General features: G+C 48.7%; 1 protein-coding gene across 2 annotated transcripts in view; it reads right to left on the bottom strand.

The window, feature by feature from the left end:
- Positions 1-1,727: 1,727 nt before the first annotated feature.
- The window catches only part of Myo10 (myosin X), a 196,551-nt gene continuing 177,493 nt past the window's right edge, over positions 1,728-20,785 (bottom strand). For both annotated transcript variants that reach the window (XM_042695215.1, XM_042695216.1), the window contains exons 29-41: positions 18,178-18,271; positions 16,938-16,993; positions 15,344-15,486; positions 14,388-14,582; positions 13,365-13,522; positions 11,624-11,747; positions 10,518-10,815; positions 8,798-9,005; positions 8,238-8,374; positions 7,156-7,276; positions 6,308-6,760; positions 4,286-4,477; positions 1,728-3,197 (exon numbers count right to left, since the gene is read on the bottom strand). In XM_042695215.1, coding sequence (XP_042551149.1) covers positions 3,096-3,197; positions 4,286-4,477; positions 6,308-6,760; positions 7,156-7,276; positions 8,238-8,374; positions 8,798-9,005; positions 10,518-10,815; positions 11,624-11,747; positions 13,365-13,522; positions 14,388-14,582; positions 15,344-15,486; positions 16,938-16,993; positions 18,178-18,271 — 2,281 coding nt within the window. In that variant the 3' untranslated portion in view covers positions 1,728-3,095. The remainder of the gene's footprint in view (positions 3,198-4,285; positions 4,478-6,307; positions 6,761-7,155; positions 7,277-8,237; positions 8,375-8,797; positions 9,006-10,517; positions 10,816-11,623; positions 11,748-13,364; positions 13,523-14,387; positions 14,583-15,343; positions 15,487-16,937; positions 16,994-18,177; positions 18,272-20,785) is intronic.

Raw genomic sequence — 20,785 nt, 5'->3', positions numbered from 1 at the left:
CCAGAGGGAATACTAAAGATGAGCACTCTACCAAATACTTCTCGACTCTTCTAACAAACTCCAACGGCCTGCACCTATAGAGTTCTAGCTACTCAGGAGACTTGAGAATTAAGAACCAGAATTTTGAAGTAGCCTGGAAAAAGCAAATGCACAACTGTCTTATCTCCAAATAAGTAGCAAAAAGCCACAAGTGCAATCAGAGGTAGAGCACCAGCTGCGAGCAGAAAAAGCAGAATGAGTGCAAGGCCCTCAGTTCAAGTCCCAGTACCACCAAAAGAAAATAAACGAGCAGACAGGAGTCCTCTTTCCTGGTATCCTTGGCCCTGAAGGGCACGGGTTCTTGGCATCTCCAGGCTTCAGGTGGCTTTAGACACACGGGTACCAACTCTTACCTGTGTTATCTACTCCGCAGTGAACTGTGGGTAGGTTCTAGAATCAAGGACTTCAAAGGACCATTTTGGAGAGAAGCAATAGGATCCTCTCAGGTGTGAGTGTATTTTAAACCTTCAGCTTTGTCATTTCACCAGTGTGTGCTTTACCGTCTCTGCTTTCCTGGAGCAACAGAACTAACTAAAGATAATGCAGGATCAAGATGGCTATTGTGCGGGGTGCCCAGGGCTCACACCAGGACAGCAGTGTCCATGAGACTCTTATTTCTAATTAACCCCCAAATGCCAGAAGTAGAGCTGGGGCTGAAATAGAGCACCCGCCTGGAGGAAAAAAAGCCAAGGGAAGTCCCCAGGCCCCGAGTTCAAGCCTCGGTACCTGCAAAAGAGTAAAAAGATGGCTATTGTATTTAGGCTGGTGAGCCTTTGGATCTGAGGGAGGGTTCTGTAGCCATGAAGCCAACTAACCATTTATCAACAGAAACATGGCATCGTCTGAGTACAGTGACTCTCGGAAGCAGATCCAGGTCAGTATGAGCAAACTATGCTTGAGCCTCCATCCCAACCAAAGGCTGGGTGCAGTGGAGAGACCAGTTACCTGAGCTATGAAGGAAGCACAATTGTTGGTGCAGTGAGACCCTACCTCAAACATTACTAATGCAAGGGGGGCGTGCGGCATGACTCAGGTGGTAGGGCTTTTGCCTAGCAAATGCTGTGGCCATGAGTTCAATCCCAGCACCATTCCCCCCAAACACCAAAACTACAATTCCCTGTATTTGCTGAATGTTTGTGGCTAATGCCTATCATCTTAGCTACTTGGGGAGCTGAGAACAGGAGAATTGTAGTTATAGGCCAGTCTGGACAGAAAGTTATGAGCAAGCCTGTCATCGCGAGCTATGTGAGAAGCTGAGACTGTGAAGATGGACTCCAGACCAACCTAAGAAAACAAAAAAAGGGCAGGCTGCATGGACGTGCGAGGGACACGGCCGTCGGCAGACTGTGGCCCCGAGTCAATCCTAGGGATGCCAAGAGGTGACTACAAGAAACCAGGCCTGGGGGCAGGTGGGGGGATGCAGTTGTGGAGGTGGAAGGGAAGGGATGGCAGGGGAAAAACAGAGGAGGCAACAATGCTTGATAAGAAATGTACTCATGACCTTGCTCATGTAACTGTAACCCCTCTGTACGGTATTTTCACCATGAAAATCTTATTTTTAAAAAGAAAAGAAAAAGAAACCAAGGCTAACACCGAAACCGAATGTACAAACACTAACATGTCAGAACAAATAAACCCCCCACAAAAATGATTTACCAGTCACTCTGACAAAAGAAACACACAGCGTATTAGCTAATATCTTTTATTGTCCGACCTTCAGTGAGCCAACAAACAGTACTTTCACACCATTGTCCACAAGGAATAAGGCAAATTGCATTTTTCTTTTCAAGGGGACTTAGTTGGCCTAAGTCTTTATAACTTTTCCATATAAAAATAGAAGTCCAGATTATTTTTCTCCTGGTGAACATTGCTGACATATTCCCTGGTGCTTTATTTCAGCCGCCATCACGAACTGGGGACAAATCCCCGTGTCTGCTCGAAGCCGCACTCAGGCGCACTCCACGGTGGGGTGCGTGACAGATTGGCTTAATTGTCACCTTTTTAGGAATGCAATGGCTTCTCCATAGTCATCATGGTTTTATATCTGCAATCTATCCAGACTGATAGGAGCTAACTTTCAAAGGAAAAAAAAACATTTTTTAACTTAATATGTTTACAAACAAAAGACTACAAAATGACTTTGTATTGTTCTAAAAAACAGCACAGGAGCCAGCAGTTTGAAGGGTGGTTTATAAATACAGTTCTCTTGGAAGCTGCAGATCTGTCGGAGTTTCAGCAGATACAGATTGCAGACTTTGCTACATGAACAACAGAACCGAGTCAAAACGTGTCTCCAAAATACAGCAAAGACAGGAAAATCCAGGGTTCCACGCTTGTTAATGAAACCTACCTTACAAAGTAACCAAGGGACCGCTGAAGACTCTAGCTACGGAAATATACACGCGGACTGTTTACACCATTGCACATCCTTTTTCCCTTTGTGTCTAACGCTCGTGAAATGATTGAAGTGTTGGGTCTGTGAATGCATGCATGCACGGGCAAGCAGACATGTAAAAGATGAAATTAAGCAAAATGTGAATGCGCGTTCACCAGGAAGGCTGCCAGCAGCGCTCCATCTCCAAACGACGGTTCCTTCAACTCTCATCTGCCCGCCCTCCCTCCCTCTCCCACCGGCCCCTCCCCCTCGGGGAAGTCAGGCTGGGAGGCTAGTGCATCATCAATGGATAGACGCCCGCTTTCAAGCTCTGCAAATCCCGCTGCAGCGGGAAGGCCCTCGGGGTCAGTAGCACAGGTGAGCTCCATCGCGCAGGCTGCGGCTTCTATCAGTTAAGGCACTTGCGGCTGCTTTGGTGGCAGCGTGGTTTTTCTCCCCCACTTTCTTTATTAAGGCATGTGTCATGTAAGAGTAGTAAAGCTTTGGAAATTGTGCAGACTGTTAAGGTTGACAGCTTAATACATAATTGTTGACCGGGCGAAGGACCCTCTCTTCCCCAAGGATGCTCCCTCCAACAGAGCTTCGGGGTCTGCCCTGGGCAGGGTCAGGGCGCTGAGGCCAGCCGGGCGCATCTGACACGAATCCCACGGGCTCAGTGGGTTCACCTGGAGCTGCCCTGGCTGCTCACCGAGCGAGTGGTGCTGTAGCGCTTCTTCACGATCATGCTGATGTAGGCCTTCATGAGCTTGGCCACGTCCACTACCTATGGGGTTGTAGGAGACACACATGGACCAGAGCCCAGACATCCTCTGTCCGCTTCCACACAAAAGCTAGTGGCCGCCCAGGCCAACCCACCTGCATGGAGCCATGTGCTGAGCTGCTTTTCACCTAGCCCCAGTCAGGCCAAAGAAGAGGCAGGGACCAGCTGGCGGTCCTTGTGTGCCAGGACTGGCGGCCTGAACTCAGGACCTCTCACTCTCATTTGACCTTTTTGTTCAAGGCTGGCACTCTACCTCTTGAGCCATCCCTCCACTTCTGGTTTTCTGCTGGCTGAGAGAAAAGAGTCTCACAGACTTGGCTGACCAGGCTGGGTCTGACTAGGCTCCTCAGATCTCCGCCTTCTGAGGGGTTAGGATTACAGGTGTGCACTGTGAGTGGCAGACTCCACCTAGTGGGTTTTTGCTCACAAAGAGACTTGGCTAAGCCCGGCGCCGGTGGCTCACGCCTGTCATCCTAGCTTCTTAGGAGGCTGAGATCTGAGGATTGTGGTTCAAAGCCAGCCCGGGCAGGAAAGTCCATGAGACTCTTATCTCCAATAAACCACCAAAAACTAGAAGTGGTGCTGTGGCTCAAGTGGTAGAGCGCTCGCCTTGAGCTGAAGAGCACAGGGACAGTGCCCAGGCCAGAGTTCAAGCTCCATGACCAAACAAACAAACAAACAAACAACTTTGGTTTCCTGTGCACTGTCAGACGTGGGCCAAGAGGAAAGACAACAGGATAGGGACACTCAAGTCCACATGTACCCTTTATTTCCCGCCCTCACTGGAAATAAAGGTGAAGCGTGGAATCCGATTAGCCCTTGGGTCTGGAGCATCTGATACTTCTGGTCCACCTCCCCCCAAGCCCAGCCCACTCTGGTTTCACACTGGGACCTTTGCTCGGGTGCCTTTGATAACCTCCCTCCCCTCCCCCATGGGCAGTCCCTCCTCACTGCTACCTGGGCCTGTGGAAATACCTAACAGACCCTCTGATCACCGCCCCCCAATTCCTCTGCAGGAAAATGAGGCCACTTGGTCAGGTGTGCCTGAGTGGGGGACTTACTCCTCTTCTCTGGTTGGTTCTGCCTCTTACCTCACTGGTTTCAAAGAGCAGCTCCCGCTCATCCACCACGATCTTGTACGTGTTGGCCAGGGGAGCCCCGAAGGAGAGGATGTGTTCGTACTGGAAGACTTCCAAGGGCCTTCCTTCCCCGCGCTTGTAGACTGAGACGGCGTCCGCGCTGACGCCCAGCCAGAGCTCCTGGGGAAAGCCGCCTTCCTTGCACTGGCAGACAAGATCATCAGGGTGAGGTTTGGGGTTAGTAGCGCAGTGACAAAGTCGTGAAGCCGTCAGGCAAACTCCGAGGGAGGCAGGTGCTGGCGGCATGCTGTGCGGGGACTGGGTACTGAGGTGGGACCAGTGCTGCTGCTTTGGGCCTCTCGATGGATTTCTGACTAGGTAACGGGCCTCACTTCCTTGGGGGAGTCTAACAGCAAATGCTGGGCCACACAGGCCGATCCTCGCAGCCACGCTGTGCTGTGGAGGCTTGGCATCACAAGGAGCGGCACGACCTGCCGTGTGTTCAGCGTAGGGATAGATTAACGGGAAAACAGAAGCCTGTGTGCCGGCTGCAACACAGAGCTCATCAGAAGCAGAATGTACAGACGGGGTAAGTTAAAGAGGACCCGTGCTACAAAATGCCTGACTTGTGTTTCTATAAAAACATAACCAATGCCATCAGCCGACCCACCAGCCCCCAGACAGCCTCCGCGGAGAAGCAACGAAAAGATTTTAAGAGCCTGTAATTGATGTTTGGATTTCTAGGGCCTCAATTTGTAAGTCATCAGATAACATACAGAATGACAAGGAACATGAGAAAACAGCTTCTCTACCTGGGGCTGGTAAACTTGCCTGTTCAAGGCTTTGAGGACATGCAAATGACCCATCCCTGCTGATTCTGCATAAAAGCAGCCACGGAGCATACATACAGGGAAGGAAAGTGAATGTTCTAGTAAAACTACACAAAGGTAGTGAAGCCAGGCACTAATGCTCATTCCTAGAATTCCTAGCTACCCAAGAGGTTGAGATCTGAAGATCGCAGTTCAAAGCCAGCCCAGGCATACAAATTAAGAGTCTCTAACTACCAAAAAGATGGAATTGGAGAGGGTAGCTGAAGTGACAGATTGCTAGCTGTGAATAAAAACCTGAGCAATCAAAGGCTGAGTTCAAGCCTCAGTACAAGCACAAAGCCAACAAGCAAGCAAAAACACCAGGATTTAATATATATACCACCCACACATCATTTGATGTGTAGACCGTAAGATTTCCTTTCAGTCAATGGTGACCAATGAAAAGATGGGAATCCGTACTAGACTGATTCTGGCAGCTCACTTCCAATGGTGAAATAGAAATTCTGTATCATTAGATACTATTCCCTTCCAGCAAATCATAAGTCCCATAAAGAAAGGGGAGAGGGAGGAGAAAAGGAGGGAGGGAGAAAGAGAAAGAAAGAGAGAGAGAGAACAGATTTAACCACCCCAATCCAAAAATCTCTAGTCAGAATGATCTAAAATCTGAAAGCTTTTCATAACCAACATGAACGAAGCTCAAAGAGACTTGGATTTTGGTGCACTTTAATTTCAGATTTCCCGATGAGGGATACTGAACTGGTGCAGACTATTTGAGCACCCTGAAATCTGAGCAATTTCTAAGATCTGAAACACTTCTGATCGCAGTGTTTTGGAGATGGTGATATATGCAACCTGTATATCCAGGTTTCTAATTTGCGTATAATTCTAAAAAGTATGTATGTGTGTAATTCTAAAAAGTAAAATAAAGATTAAAGTGCAGATTTTTTTTAACCTACATTAAAAAAAAACTAGATCTATAGCTTCCACAGAAAAAATACTTGTTATTTAAAAACACAGGCCATTACTTGGGCACTCATTCCTAATTCAAACAAAAATAGAGAAAAACAAAAAACTTTCTCAGGATGTGAGTGTTCACGTGGACACTTGAGGGGCTCTCATGAAAGAGGCAAAGTAGGAGTCCCCGATCCCCGCCCCCGGTGCCCGCGGCTCCGGGTGCACACGCCCCACGGCAGCTGGCTCTCACCTCCACGTCAAAGAGTGCTGACCCGTAGCCTGGCCACTCCTTGATCAAGGCCATGTACTGAGCCATGGCCTGCTCCTGGTTCATTCCCTGCAATTTCTTCCACTTGTCGAGGATGCTGGCTCGGGCTGAGCAGACCTCTTCCTTAATCCACATGTCCAGCATCTGCTCCTCCTCCATCTTCTGCCTCAGCGCGGTGCCGGTCCGGAAGCTCCGCCTCAGGGTCCCCTCCAGGAAGCTCGTCCGCCTCTTCTCCAGCCGCTCGCACGGGGTGAAGCTTTTGGTGGACTGGCTGATCCGGGACTTGATCCTCTGCAGGGAGTAAATCTCCTCGAGAGGCGGGATGGCGGCGTGTGGTGTGTAGTCCCCCTGCAGGTACTGGAGCCTCAAAGCGGCGAGCACCTGGAGGTTTTCTTCCGGGGCTGGATGGTGGCCGTGGATGACAGCTTCGTGGGCCTGAAAGGAGGCGGGGACCAGCTCTGTGCTCACGGCGCTGGGGCAGCCGGGATGTCCGCCTCCCAGCCCTATCACCCAAGCACTCCAATGTCACATCCCTGCCTTCCCCGCTTTACACCCTCATCCTCGCTCTCTTTAAGCCTGTATTTCTCCCAGCCCAGCAATCAACTAGCACACACTGGATCTTTTATTCCTACGATGTCTCTCCTTCCAACTGGAACAGTTCTGGGCAAGGGAGCGTGGGCAAACTCCACAACTGAACAAAAGGGCCACAGGCCTATGTCAGGCAATCTATGGTCCCTGAGCATGATTTCTAAGGACCAGCAGTCAGCTCCAAGGTGCGGCTGCATTTTCACTGCTGCTCACTAGTAAAAGAATCTAAGAGCTCCTTTCACCTGTTCAAACATGAACGCAAACTCCACGCTGTCTTTCGGCACGTTGTCAGTGTCCAGGAAACAGTAGAGTTTGAAGTAGAATTTCCACGGCAGGTCCCCCGCTTCTGATGTAGCAGCCAACCTAGACACGAAGGCACGAGAGACTCAGAGCAAAGGAGAGATGGGCCGGGTCCTGCCGGGGTGCCTGCCTTTCAGGAGGTGACACAGGGTGGGGTGGGGGAGCAAACAGGCAGCAAGGCTTAGACTCCTCTACTGAAAGCTGAGACACAACCTGTTCCGCATGACACCAGTCTAACCAGTAGGCCAAGTCTTATGCTGAACCCACAACTAATTTCCTTTACCAGCCTTTAAATAAATTACAACAACACTGATTTAAAAAAATTAGGAAGGGGGGCTGGGAAGATGGCTCAGTGGTAGAGCGCTTGCCTTGCATGCCTGAGGCCCTGGGTTCAATTCCTCAGCACCACATAAGCAAAATGAAAAAAGCCGGAAGTGGCGCTGTGGCTCAAGTGGTAGAGCGCTAGCCTTGAGCTGAAGAGCTGAGGGACAGCGCCCAGGCCCAGAGTTCAGGCCCCACGACCGGACCCAAAAAAAAAAAAAAAAAAAAAAAAAAAAATTAGGAAGAATGTTCCTGCATTCTCGGGGCCCGCGCTCAGATAGAGGAGCGCCTATTGCATTGCTGAGGGGACCTGGAGTTCAAGATCGAGCACTAGAGGGCGCATTTCACCCTGCAGAGAGGGCACTGTGAAGACCTTCAAGTTGCTTTAAATCTAGCATTTCAAAGCTTATGATAAGCGAACACCTTAACTATCAGGAAATTCCAAGACAGCAAATATAGCAAGAGGCTGAGAGAACGAAGGGGGAAGGACCCAGCGATGAGGCAAGCCACCTTTGAGACGCTGGCTTTTACCAAGCAGGAAACACAGCTAGCAGCGATGGAAAGTTAAACAGACCTCAACCCGGGTCAATAAAAGTAACTCAAACACACACTGACGCCAAACAGGGAGTGGAAGTTCAAATCTGCACATTGGGCTCTTCATTTTTTGTTTGCTCTTGCTGTACTCTAGGAAGGAGGAACTTACTTTTCAAACTTGGCTAGGACATCAGCCACAATGGTCCGGCTTTCAATGGCTTTGTCTACATGGCCGTTGTACTCAAACAGGGCGAACATGTTCCGGCTGTCTTCCATGGCGAGGCCTCGGATCAGCTTCTCCACGACCTGCAAGATACGTTGGGAAGCCGCCATTCAGCTTGGGGACTGGGGTCCACACACTTCTAGAATGTGCTTGCAAAATGTTCTAGAATGTGCCTTCATCTGGACCCAAACATTTCTGTGGCCGTGAGAATGACCTCCTGAAACTGTCACGAGTGTGGGTACACTAAAATCTCAAGCATGCCGTCTCCCCTCCCCCCCAACCAATGGTGCCTGCAAACAATGATGCTTCTACACAAGACGGCTGTGGACTCTTGCTGCACAACTTCCCTGAGTTATACACGTGTGGCTGGCGTGGTTATTTACTCCCTTGTTTACAGAGCAGTGCCTCCCTGAACCTAATAGCTTTCTAGTTACACATGACCTCGCTGACTTAGCAGCATGGGAACGTGTGCATGGAGCGTAACAGAGGGGCCGCCCCTCCCTCACCTCCCCTGCGGTGGTGTGGGAGTTGATGGTGATCTTGCAGCAGCCGCCGCCATGGCAATACACCGTGGACGTCATCTCCTGCCTGTGGATGAGCGCTTCGATCTCATCTCGAGAAGGGACAAACTCTCTGCATTTGGTTTTCTTAAGAGACTCATAGATGAACAGGGCGTATTTTTCCATCTCGGTTCCTGGAAACTGTTCCCGAATCCTAGGAGACAAAGGTGAGTTGTTAACATAAACCCAGCCCAAGGTGGTGAACTGCCGCCTAGTGGTGAAGGGGGCCAACAGCAGCCGCTTCCTGCTTAGGGACCAGTTCATTCCTGGGCATTTATTTCAAACAGAAAAAAATGAAGAGCCAGCGTTTTGCTCACTGTAAGGGTCCTATTAAAACATGAACTGTGGGGGCTGGGAAGGTGGCTCAGTGGTAGAGTGCTTGCCTTGCATGCATGAGGCCCTGGGTTCGATTCCTCAGCACCACATAAGCAAAAAGAAAAAAGCCGGAAGTGGCACTGTGGCTCAAGTGGTAGAGTGCTGGCCTTGAGCTGAAGAGCTGAGGGACAGCGCCCAGGCCAGAGTTCAGGCCCCACGACCGGACCCAAAAAAAAACAAAACAAACAAAAAACAACAACAACAAAAAAAAACAAAAAAAAACATGAACTGTGTTCATATTATCCTAGAAAAGTTAAAATAAGATTTTAACTCCTCTTGTTAAAATGCACGCATGCACGCACGCACACACACACACAAAACCTCTGTGAGATGACACAGGTTAATTTGCTTCACTGTATCAACCACTTTTACTTCTAACTGCATCTTGTAACAAGCTGTATACCTCAGATAGACACAACAAAATTTATTAAAATAAAATTAAAACTCAAATATTAAAAACCCTAGTCAGAAGGGTTCCCATCTCTTTGATCTGCAGGAAATACCTAAGTTAGATTGGGTGCGGATGGCCCGGGCCTGTAGGCTTAGCTACTCAAGAGGCCGAGATCTAGAGGATTGTAGTTAGAGGCCAGACTGGGCAGAAAAGGCCTTGAGACTCCATCTCAAAAATTATCAGCAGAAAGCTGAGCTTCAGACGTGGCACAAGTAAGTAACAGGATGCCAGCTGAACAAGCGTGAGGCCTTCAATTCAAACCTCAGAACCGGCAAGAAATATATTTAAGTGAGACAGATTAGTGGCAATTAAAACACACCCAACATTCACAGGGTGCCGGTGGCTCATGCCTGTAACTCTAGTTTCTCAAGAGGCTGAGATCTGAGGATCATAGTTTGAAGCCAGCAGAAGCAGCCAAACCTGAGACACTCATCTCCAACTAACCAGCAAAGAGCCAGAAATGAAGTTTGTGGCTCAAATGGTAGAGCACCAGCCTTGAGTAGAAAAAGCTAAGGGACAGTACCCAGGCCCTGAGCTCGAGCCCTACTACTGGGATGACCAATTTTGATCGATGGGAAATCAATCCATTGACCAATAGATTCAACCTTCTATTAGGACATTGCATGCAAAGTCTTATGCTCCCCAATACAACATTGTGCAGCTGCAGGTAAGCGGGTGTGCCATGTCCTGCAAGCTTGCTGGAGACAGCAGAGTCTCAGCGTCTGGCCCCCGGCCTCCCAGGGGCTGCTAGGGACCCAGCCGTGAACTGTGCGGGCCCTGAACTGCGGCTTCCGTGTGGACGGCTGAGTCCAGCTCCCCCCGGCCACCTACGCGTTTTACCTCTTCAGGTGGAACTTGAGGTACTTGAGGATCCCACGGCTGGGCAGGAAGGTGCAGCTGAGGCACGTCAGGATCTGCCAGCTGTACAGGTTGCCCACGCTGCCGGGATGTGGCACCTTGTTGGTCTGCTTGATGAGCTGGCAGTAGAGCTCGTCCCGCAGAGGCCGGAGGTCATGTCCGGTCTGCAGGATGCCCTGGATGATGGGGATGGGGTCAGACATGGACTCCAGTTGCTGCAGGGAATTGAAGATCTTGATGGCTTCGTCCTGGAGGGTTGTGTAGCCTTTGTCTTTGAGCACTAGGGAGAGAAGCAAGACAAGTCACACAAAGGGCTCTCGGGCAGCGTGATCTGTGCAGGAGAGAAGAGGAATGGGGACAGGCAACCATTTCCTGATGGGTGCCAAACCTACACCCCGGACGTGAGTCTACTCAAGTCAGGGGCAAAACCACATCCACGTGTCCACGGATGAGCTGCCTCACTTATTCCACTGCTGGCTTCTCTAGTACAAAACAATACTTCATTGGAAAGCTGCTGTGGGTGAACGGGTCCTTGGAATGCAAAGACCCATTGCTAGGGTACAGATGACCCTCGGTTTAAGATGGGGTCATCTCCATCATGAGTAGAAACCACTGAAGGCAAAAATGCATTAAGATACCTGACTGTCCAGCACCACAGCTAGCTTTCAATGTGTTCTGAAACTCAAATGAACCCAGAGCTGGGCAGAAGTCACCTAGCACACAGCCTGTTTGCTAATGACGCGGGGAAGAGCTCAAGTGAGTTCTTGAATGCTGTGCAGACAGTGGTGAATAGCAATGTCTGAGGCCAGCATCACCACAAAGCCCACGTCCACCACCGCGGCTCAGACACCGTCAGAACACATTCAAGGAGAGTCCGGGTTCTCCCGCATCCTCTCTTTAAAAATCTTTTTTTCTTCTATACAGAAACATCACTAAAAACAAGCCCAAGTCTGTACTTCAGGTATGAATCCGAGTATATTCTACCTCTGCCCCACCCCCAACAGCTTGGAGTGAAGCCAATGCTATGTTAGTGCTGACGAGTTAATGGAGAAAACAAGCCTGAAGATCCTGTGGAAGTGCTAACTTACAGTTGAGATTTATGTCTCCGTAGGGCAGGGGCAGCAGCGGGGAGTGCAGGGGGTGGTGTGTGTATCGGAGGATGGGGTTCCGCTTGTAGATCTGCTCCACCACGTCTGCGTTCAGGCAATTCTCCTGGAAAGCAGAGCAGTCATTGGAAGAGAACAAGGGAGCATGCTAGAACATACATCTGCCTGAGTATTTGGTCAGTCGTGGAGCTTGAACTTTGGGCTTGGGTGCTGTCCCTCAGCTCTTCAGCTCAAGACTAGCGCTCTACCACTTGAGCCACGGCACCACTTCTGGTTTTCTGGTAGTTAATTGGTGATAAAGGGCCTTTCCTGCCCAGGCTGGCTTTGAACCGTGATCCTCCGATTTCAGCCATCTAAGTAGCTAGGATTACAGACATGAGCCACAGCACCTAGCTTGCCTAAATCTTTTTAACAACCCAAACTGTAGGAATAAGTCAAATGGGGTTGAGGGTTTCATGCAGGCAGTTTTAAACACAGTAGAACCACCATCTACATTTGAAGACACGTTATAGAAATACAGGATCTTTCCTTTTCTTTGTTCCATGTGTGTATGTATTTTTCCTGTGTTATCAAAGCTTCTCCTCTAGAGCTGAGGTATGCTTCCAATATTCACCTCATTGCCTCATCTAGTGACCTGGCCATCAATCATGTAACCAGATCCCATGACTTCCATCCACAGTCCATTAAAAAAACATTTATTTATTTAGGGCTAGTCCTGGGGCATGAACTTAGGGCACTGTGCCTAAGCTTTTTTTGCTCTGCCACTTGAGCCACACCCCCACTTCTGCTGTTTTGAGTGGTTAAGTGGAGATCAAAGAGTCTCTCAGACTTTCCTGCCTTAGCTGGCTTTGAACCGTGATCCTCAGACCTTAGTCTCCTGAGTGACCAGGATTACAGTTGTGAGCTACCTGCACCTGGCTATATCTATTTTTAAAGCTAAAAATGAGACGATTTGTATTCAGTGCACTGGGTTCCACAGGAAGCTTTAGAAGGTTAGAATGTGTGACTGGCTAAAATTTGGCTCCAAATTCCCAGAAAAAATTTTGGAGTGAGGAGGTGTTTTGGAAGTGGTAGGAGTTCCGCGGATGATGCACTACCATGCCCCACCTCCACCTCAGGAGAGTTTGCCTCCTCCTGCCTATTGGCTACTTTATTTTTACTGACGTATCAGTAGAACACGCCCCAGCTGCAGCTCTCTCTGCCCTATGCTGTCCTGGGGTGGAGACAACGGATACAATCCTTTCCAATCCCGGCTGCTGGGCCGGGCCCCGGGGACCGACAGATCTGTGAATGACCCCACCATAATACCTCACGCCCCATTTCTGCTCCTGGGGAGAGTGTGACAATCCTTCAAGGTGCGTGCATGCATGAGGAAATCACAACAATCTCTCAATGTTAATCCAGACACTTGGGGCTTCTTGGCAGAATAGGGATCTCAAATGCTCCAGAACTATCTATACCTCTCGTGACTCACTTGTGTGGTCTAGAATGGCACGGTGAAAACAGAATTGCTTTCACTGCTTGAAGGTTCCCAGTTGGAGTTGAAGTGGACCCTTGCTGGGACATGGTCCCTACGCCAGGTCACACACGCATGCCCACTGTGAGGCCTGCATCCTCATGGCTTAGAGTCAGAACTCAAGATTAATCATATGATGGTAAAAGTCAAAGTCGAGCCAGCCAAGAGCCGAGGGTCCTATGGCCCCGGGCAGTCTCTGTGACCTACCTTGATATCTTGGATCAGCTGCTGGGTGGGGGTGTCGATAGGGGCCTTGGTGTCTGTCACGTTTTGAATGGCGCTGGACCATCTGGTAGCTTCGTTGAGCAGCTTGGTGTAGAGCCGGTAGCAGTGCTTGCGCCCGTACACGGTGACGTTCCAGTAGCCTGTGTGGGCAGCGACAGAAGTGCATTAACTTAACAGGTATCCAGTGAGTAATGAGAAACAGATGTCCCTTGCTGGACATGGTGGCACCTGCTTGTAATCCCGGCATGGGGGGAGGCAGAGGTAGGAGAATCCAGAGTGTGAGGCCAAAATGGAGAGTTCAAGGTCAGCCTGGGTTATACAGTGAGACCCTGTCTTAAAGAGCCATAGACTGAAAATGTGGCCAAGTGATAGGGTTCTGGGGCTTGATCCCTGCACTGGAAAGAGAAAGACAAATATTCGGACAAGAAACTCAGAATTATTAAATACATCAACTGTCATACTGTCTCTCAAAGAAAGAGCAGGGACAGGCTCAGGTCTCTTTCTAGGCTTTGCTGAGAACCTCCCAACAGTCTGACTTCCTTCCACCTGATGCAGACCTACAGCCTGCGTGGTAGCAGGTAAGATAGGAGTTCACCATCCAAACACAAACGGAGTGACCATGTTTTCCACACGCACAAAATTACAACCAGAAACAAAAACCAAAGGAAACATGGTACCGTCAACCAGCCAACACTGCTAGGTGTTGACACTTGCTTCCGCTGCTCTCGGTCAAGTTCACTGACAGTCAGGACTCAGCTACGCTAAGGCGCACAGACTCCTTCCCCAGGGGAGCGAGCGCAAGCACCCACAATGCAGAGCTTCCCCAAGGAGGCGCCATGTCTACTGACGTGCTCTTCTCCTTACCAGGGTCCTTGTGTACCTCCGGACATCTTCCCTGTGGCTTAAATAACAAGTGTCCCTTCAGCAAGCACAGACGCCCAGGAGGTGAGGGGTAGGGACAAAGCACGCGCTCTAGCAAGCGCTTCATCCGCAGCCAGGCTTTACCTGTCTCTTTGAATATCTTCTCATCGGGGGGCACGACTGAGCACAGGCTGTTGAGAACCAGGTTCCCCAGCTTCGGTGCGTTCTTCTCCGAGCTCTTGTAGTAATCCAGGGAGTTGTGCGTCAGGACAAACCACCGCTTCTTCAGTTTCAGTGAAGACATCTTTGGACTGTTCTTGGCTTCTTTGTGTAACCACCCTGGAAGGGCAGACGTAAGTGTGAGCCAAAAAATCAGAGAGGCTGGGGGTGGAGCGCAGGCGCGCCTGCAATACACACACATGCACACACACACATGTACACGCGCGCGCGCACACACACACGATCCCCTGAGCTCCAGTGCCAGCACCGCATAATACCTAACCACAAAAAAAGCCAACAGAAACAACAAAAACCTACGGGCACCAGTTGCTCACACTTGGACTTTTAGTTACTCAGGAGGCTGAAGAGATGGAAGATCATGTTTTGAAGCCAGCCTGAGCACAAAAAAAAAAAAAAGTCTTCCAGCTTCTATCTCTAGAGAGAACCAGAAAAAACCCGCTGGAGATGTGACTCAAATGGTGGAGCTAGTCTAGCCAAGCAAGCTTAAGGCCATGAAATCAAACCCTGGTATGGGGGGATGGGGGAGGGAACCCTATGAAGAGAAACCCTAAGTACCATGAACTCATTTGCACGGGCTGCATTTCTACCTTTATGCTACAAGATGGCGGCGTTTTACTCATCGCTGCTTACGTCTTTTAAAAGAACACTTGCAAGTGGCATGCCAGGCACAGTGGCGACATGCTTGAATCCCAGCTTCTGGGAAGCACAGGCAGGTGGAGCAAGAGTTCAAGGCTACAGGAGCCCTCTCAACAGAATAAAACAACGCCCCTCCACCCCCCCACCCCGCACCCCCCCGGAAAAGCCACAGCAAGGTGTGTGCAGGCCAGAGCTAGGGGAGGTGCGAGGGGTGGTCACCTCACCTCTCACGATGAACTCCTGGCCCTCCACCCTCGTGTCCCCCTTGCATCTCTGCAGCAGCGTGATCCAGTGGTGCATCTCCTCTGGGGTGTCGGCGTTGCAGTGCAGCACCCGGTTGGCCGTGATGATCACGAAGGAATTGGGTCTGAGCAGCAGGGAACAGAAGCGAATAAGGGCTCTCAGCAGCAGCGGCCCATCACCCTGTCTGCCCCGAGCCTGGTCCCGGGTCACAGCAGCCTCACTGCTATCCGATTTGTATTTTATATCAAGGCAAACCTTACTCATTTCTGCAGGATTTATTTTATGCATCATTAACCTTTAAACTTGGAGCAACACATCCATTTGGAAGGTCTTGGGAGGGAAAACATTTCTTCATGCAAAAAACTTTCCAGAAGAAACTCAGTTCCGGGAAGGCTAAATAAGGTGACCACGGGGGAAAATTTTTTTTTGAAGTTCCTCCAAAGTCAATTTCTCCCTGCTTCTGGACACGCCATGGATTCTATTTCCATCCGTAGAGAGTGAAATATCAGACACTGGTAAAAGAGGAGGACTGGGAAGCAGGTATTTAAGTGGGTATCTTCTGTACTTGATTACAAAAAGCTAGCAGGGCTGGTGCCAGCGGCTCAGGCCTATAATCCTAGCTACTCAGGAGGCTTAGATCTGAGGACCACCGTTGAAAACCAGCTTGGACAGGAAAGTCCACGAGACACTAATCTCCAACTGGTCAGCAAAAAGCTGGAAGAGCTGCTACTCTAATGGTAGAGTACTTGCCTTGAGTAAAAATCTCAGAGACAATCCCTAAGCTCTGAGTTCAAGTTCTAGTATCAGAATTTTGAAAAATGTACTCCAATAAGGATACATTTCTCGGAGTTGGGAAGGTGGCTCAGTGGTAGAGTGCTTGCCTTGCATGCATGAGGTCCTGGGTTCGATTCCTCAGTACCAATAAGCAGAAAAAGCCAGAAGTGGTGCTATGGCTCAACTAGCAGAGCACTAGCCTTGAGCTGAAGAGCTGAGGGACAGCGCCCAGGCCCAGAGAGTTCAAGGACCCGTGACCGACAAAAAAAAGAAAAAAAAAAAAAGGATACATTTCTCAGTCAGGGATGAAGTTGGGAAGAAGTGAGGAGGGGTACTTAAAGTCTAATAATCGCATTTTATAAGAGGTTTATAAGAGCATAGACCATCCAGTGCCCAGCCTGCTGGACACGAAAAAACGTCAGAAATTCGATGAATACTCTCCATGTACATCATCAAAACTCTTTCCAAGTTCTTGTTCTTCTTTCTCCTCCTCCTCCTCTTCTTCTTCATCGTCATCATCACTTTGCTGTGTGGTTAAACTCAGACCTTGTGGCATGGTAGCAGGCATCTATCTTGTGTCAAACCTCCAGGCCCTTCAAGTTCATTATTAAATTTAGAGGAAAAACTCCAAACCCTCCCTGGACTAGAATACCATTTCCCTAAACAGTTGTTTTCTACCTGCGTTTCCCTAGTTTATCTCTCCATTCACACAGCCCAGTGAAGCAGCAGCCATGGCTCAGCACAGAGGACTGTGGCTCTGCAGGTGCTTGGGCCCTGTGCTGGGGGCGGCTCGGAGCTTACCTATCAGGGCTGTCGGAGGCGCACACGGAATCGATCAGGCCCACGTCCAACGTGCCCTGAAAAGGAGCAAAAAATGGCCAGTGAGAGAAGCCACCAGCAGGACACTGCAACACCTAGACTACAACACCGTGAACACACCAAGCCAACAAGCAGCAAAGAACTATACAGTAATAGTTATCACATAGTCCCTCCCACACAGCCTCAAGACAGGGTGGAAGCGGCAGACCGTTCTGTCAAGAATTCTGAAGCTGCCACTTATAATCCTGGTTACTCAGGAGGCTGAGATCTAAGGATCTTGGTTCAAAGCCAGCCTGGGAAGAAAAGTCTACCAGACTCCATCTCCAAAATAACCAGCGAGAGCTGGGCTGGAAGCGTGGTTCAAGTGATGGAAAGCCAGCTGAGAATGAAAAGCGAAGCAAGAGGGTGAAGCCACGAGTTCAAGGCCAAGGACCAGCACCAAAAATAAAAATTTAAAAAACAAAACAAAAAACAGGAAAAAAACCCACATGATAGACTCATCGTTCCCACTTATTCTTATAATATTGTCAGGGAAGTAGTGCTGGTGAGCTCTTTCAATAGTATACATGTTCTGGTCTAAACTATGATATTTCATTCTAATTTTTTTTTGGTTGGTCATGGGGCCTGGGCGCTGTCCCTGCGCTCTTCAGCTCAAGGTGAGCGCTCTACTGCTTGAGCCACAGCACAACTTCCAGTTTTCTAGTGGTTTACTGGAGATAAGAGTCTCACGGACATTCCTGCCTGGCTAGCTTTGAACTGTGATCCTAGGCTCAGATCCCTGATTCCCGAGTAGGTAGGATTACAGGCGTGAGCCACCGGCGCCTGGCTTCTAATTTCTTAAAATAGAATTTCACCCAGTTTTTATGTGTCTGGAGAAAAAACAGTACAACTTAGAATTCATGCAATCTTTTGAAGAAAATCTATCATCGCTCTTAGGATAGCATAAAAATTGTGATTTTTTTTTCTTTTAAAGGTTTGAAGTGAGATAACTGAAATACACCATTTCTTCCTGTCTATAATTTATCTTTAATTATAATAGTCCTGCCTTTGTCTCTTTAATTTTTATACTGCCCAAGACCGACAAAAAAAAAAAAAAAAAATTTTATACTGTTACTGAAAAGCAAAAGGCAATCTAAAATTGCCCTGTTTCCCATCCCAAGATCCTTCCCACCTCCCTCGGCTGGCCGGCCTCACCCCGACTCTCCAGCCACGCCTTACGCACCACGGCATTCTGGGGGTTTGCCTGCTCATCATGCATCTCCCGGATCTCCTGGTCGGTGGATGCGTGGACCTGACTCAGAACGCTGAACCACTGGCTGTGAAAAGAGAGGGCCACTGTCAAGGGTGCCAAGCCCTGCCCTGGCAAAGCAATGGTGCTGTCCACCATATTCTAGTTCAGCAAGACATCTCTGAGCCTGTGCTTTGTGACTGCATACTTCTTTCAGTACCTTGCATACCACACCAGGGAGCCAGGTCAAAGATGGAGCCAGAGGACCCGTAAGTACCACGTGTTTGGAAGTCCCTCCCTTCCTTCCCCATAGACCTTCGGATGTCAGATGAGTTCCTTGACAAATATGAGACAATTATGAAATCTTCCCTTCTATTCAAAATACTTAAGTGAAAGCTCTTCACTGAGTATCATACTTTATACCCTAGAGAACATCCAGGTGCTCTTTCTTGTTTGGGAAATAAATGTTTTTCTTTTTGTATTGTTACCATAAAGGAGATGTACAGAGGGTTACAGTTATGTAACTCAGGTGAAGAGTATGTTTCTTTTTGGACAATGTCACCCCGTCCCTCGCTCTCTCAGAAAATGAACCCCAAGGCAGGAAAATCAATCCCAGGAAACTCTCAGCACAGTCACTTTCCTGGGGGAGGCAGCTGGGGTTTGAGCTCAGGGCAGCGGTGCTCTACCACGCCAGCCCCAGCCCAGCCCTCCAGCACTCATTTCTCTATTTCACAAAGGAGTTTCCAACCACCTGACAAGAGTTCCACTTGAGAAAATAAAGCCATGGGAGAGGTAGACATCAAAAGCAACAGAGCTAGAAAATAGTTTGAACCAGAGAACTCTTCTATGTTCACTGGAAATGGATGGTCTTACTTCTAGTCTCATTCTAATCAGTGAGTAAAGGAAAAGTCATGTTCATCTCAGAAAAACAGAGCAGAATCAAAGGCTTCGTATAACTAGAAACATAAGATACATAGCATGATATTGACCCAGGAACGCCTGGCCATTCATCCATCTATCCAATAATAATTAGGCAAAAGAATTATTAGAGGGAACAAATGTGAGAATGAAACAAAGGTAGCGTCTCCCCTCAGAAGCTTTTAAGTCATATACACGCTCTTACGAAAGTAGGGTAGAGCAGCCAGGCTTGTAGGCCTAGCTATTCAGGAAGCTGGAGATCTAAGGATAACCAGTTTGAAGCCAGACTGGGCAGAAAAGCTCCTCTTTTTTTTTTGGTTGGTCCTGGGGCTTGAACTCTGGACCTGGGCGCTGTCCCTCAGCTCTTCAGCTCAAGGCGAGCGCTCTACCACTTGTGCTACAGCGCCACTTCCGGCTTTCTGGTGGTTTATTGGAGATAGGAATCTCATGGTCTCTCCTGCCGGGGCTGGCTTTGAACCTCGATCCTCAGATCTCAGCCTCCTGAGTAGCTAGGATTACAGGCGTGAGCCACCAGCACCTGGCCTGAGACTCTTATTTCCACTTAACTACCCAAAAAGCCAGAAGTAGAGCTGTAGCTTAAGTGGGAGAGTGCTAGCCTAGAGCATAAAAAAGCTCAGGGACAGTGCCCACAGGTCTAGCTCCAGGACAAAAGAAATAAATAAGGCAGAGAAAAAAGGTCTTGCTATCTTGCTATGTAATGGGATTTTTAAGTTAAAAGACAGTAATAACAATAGGTGCAGATGGCTCACCTCTATAATCCTACCTACTCAGGAGGCTGAGACCTGAGGTTCACAGTTGAAGCCAGCCTATACAGGAAAGTGTGAGACTTTTATCTCCAGTTAAACACAATAAAGCCAGAAGTGGAACTCTAGCTCAAGTGGCAGAGTGCTAGCTTTGTGTAGAAAAGATGAAGGACAATACCCAGGTACTGAGCTCAAGCCCCAGAACCAGCCTGCGACATGTGCGTGCGCACACACACTAGTAGCATCCATAAATGAAGGTAAGCAATGCAATTTATTTACAGCAAAGAATGAAATCTACCTTTTGTGGTTACTGAAGGAGAAAATGTCATCACTAAGGACTTGAAAATATCCAACAGACTCGGGAAATACTTTCATATGAACTGGCCCACTGGAGAGCGAGCCCGAGGTCATTATTAAGCTCAAATATCTTCCCCAATCAAAAAATACTGAACATATAAGCTAACACATACACACGCAAGCACATACACAATTTGCTATGTTTTCAATCTCTACAGATAGGCTTCAATTTATAAACTTCAAGCTGAGAATGTGGCTTAGTGGTAGAGTGCTTGCCTAGCATGCATGAGGCCCTGGGTTTGATTCCTTAGTATGAAAAATAAAATTAATTTTAAAAAACCTGAAGCTAATCAATCTTTATACACATACACAGAAACTTTTTCTGAATCAAGTGTAACTTGGAATCTGAAGAGGAATTTTTAAAGAAATGACTTTGGCTGGTCAGGGGAAGAGGTCCTTGGCTAAACTATTCTGAAGGTTAAATTTAGCAGGTTCATTATGGCACAAAACAGACAGGACCAGCTGCCAAATGCCAGGGCTGTAATTCAGCTGGAAAGTTGTGGGCATTCCCTGGCCGCTTCCAGCCCCAGACAGAACGAAGGGGCTGTCATTTCAGGCTTGCT

The sequence above is a fragment of the Dipodomys spectabilis genome, unplaced genomic scaffold, assembly GCF_019054845.1.
Source record: "Dipodomys spectabilis isolate Male_0828 unplaced genomic scaffold, ASM1905484v1 ptg000179l, whole genome shotgun sequence".
NCBI classification, from domain to species: Eukaryota; Metazoa; Chordata; class Mammalia; order Rodentia; family Heteromyidae; genus Dipodomys; species Dipodomys spectabilis.
The sequence above is the reverse complement of the archived record's forward strand: the minus strand, read 5'-3'. Positions and strand labels throughout refer to the sequence as shown.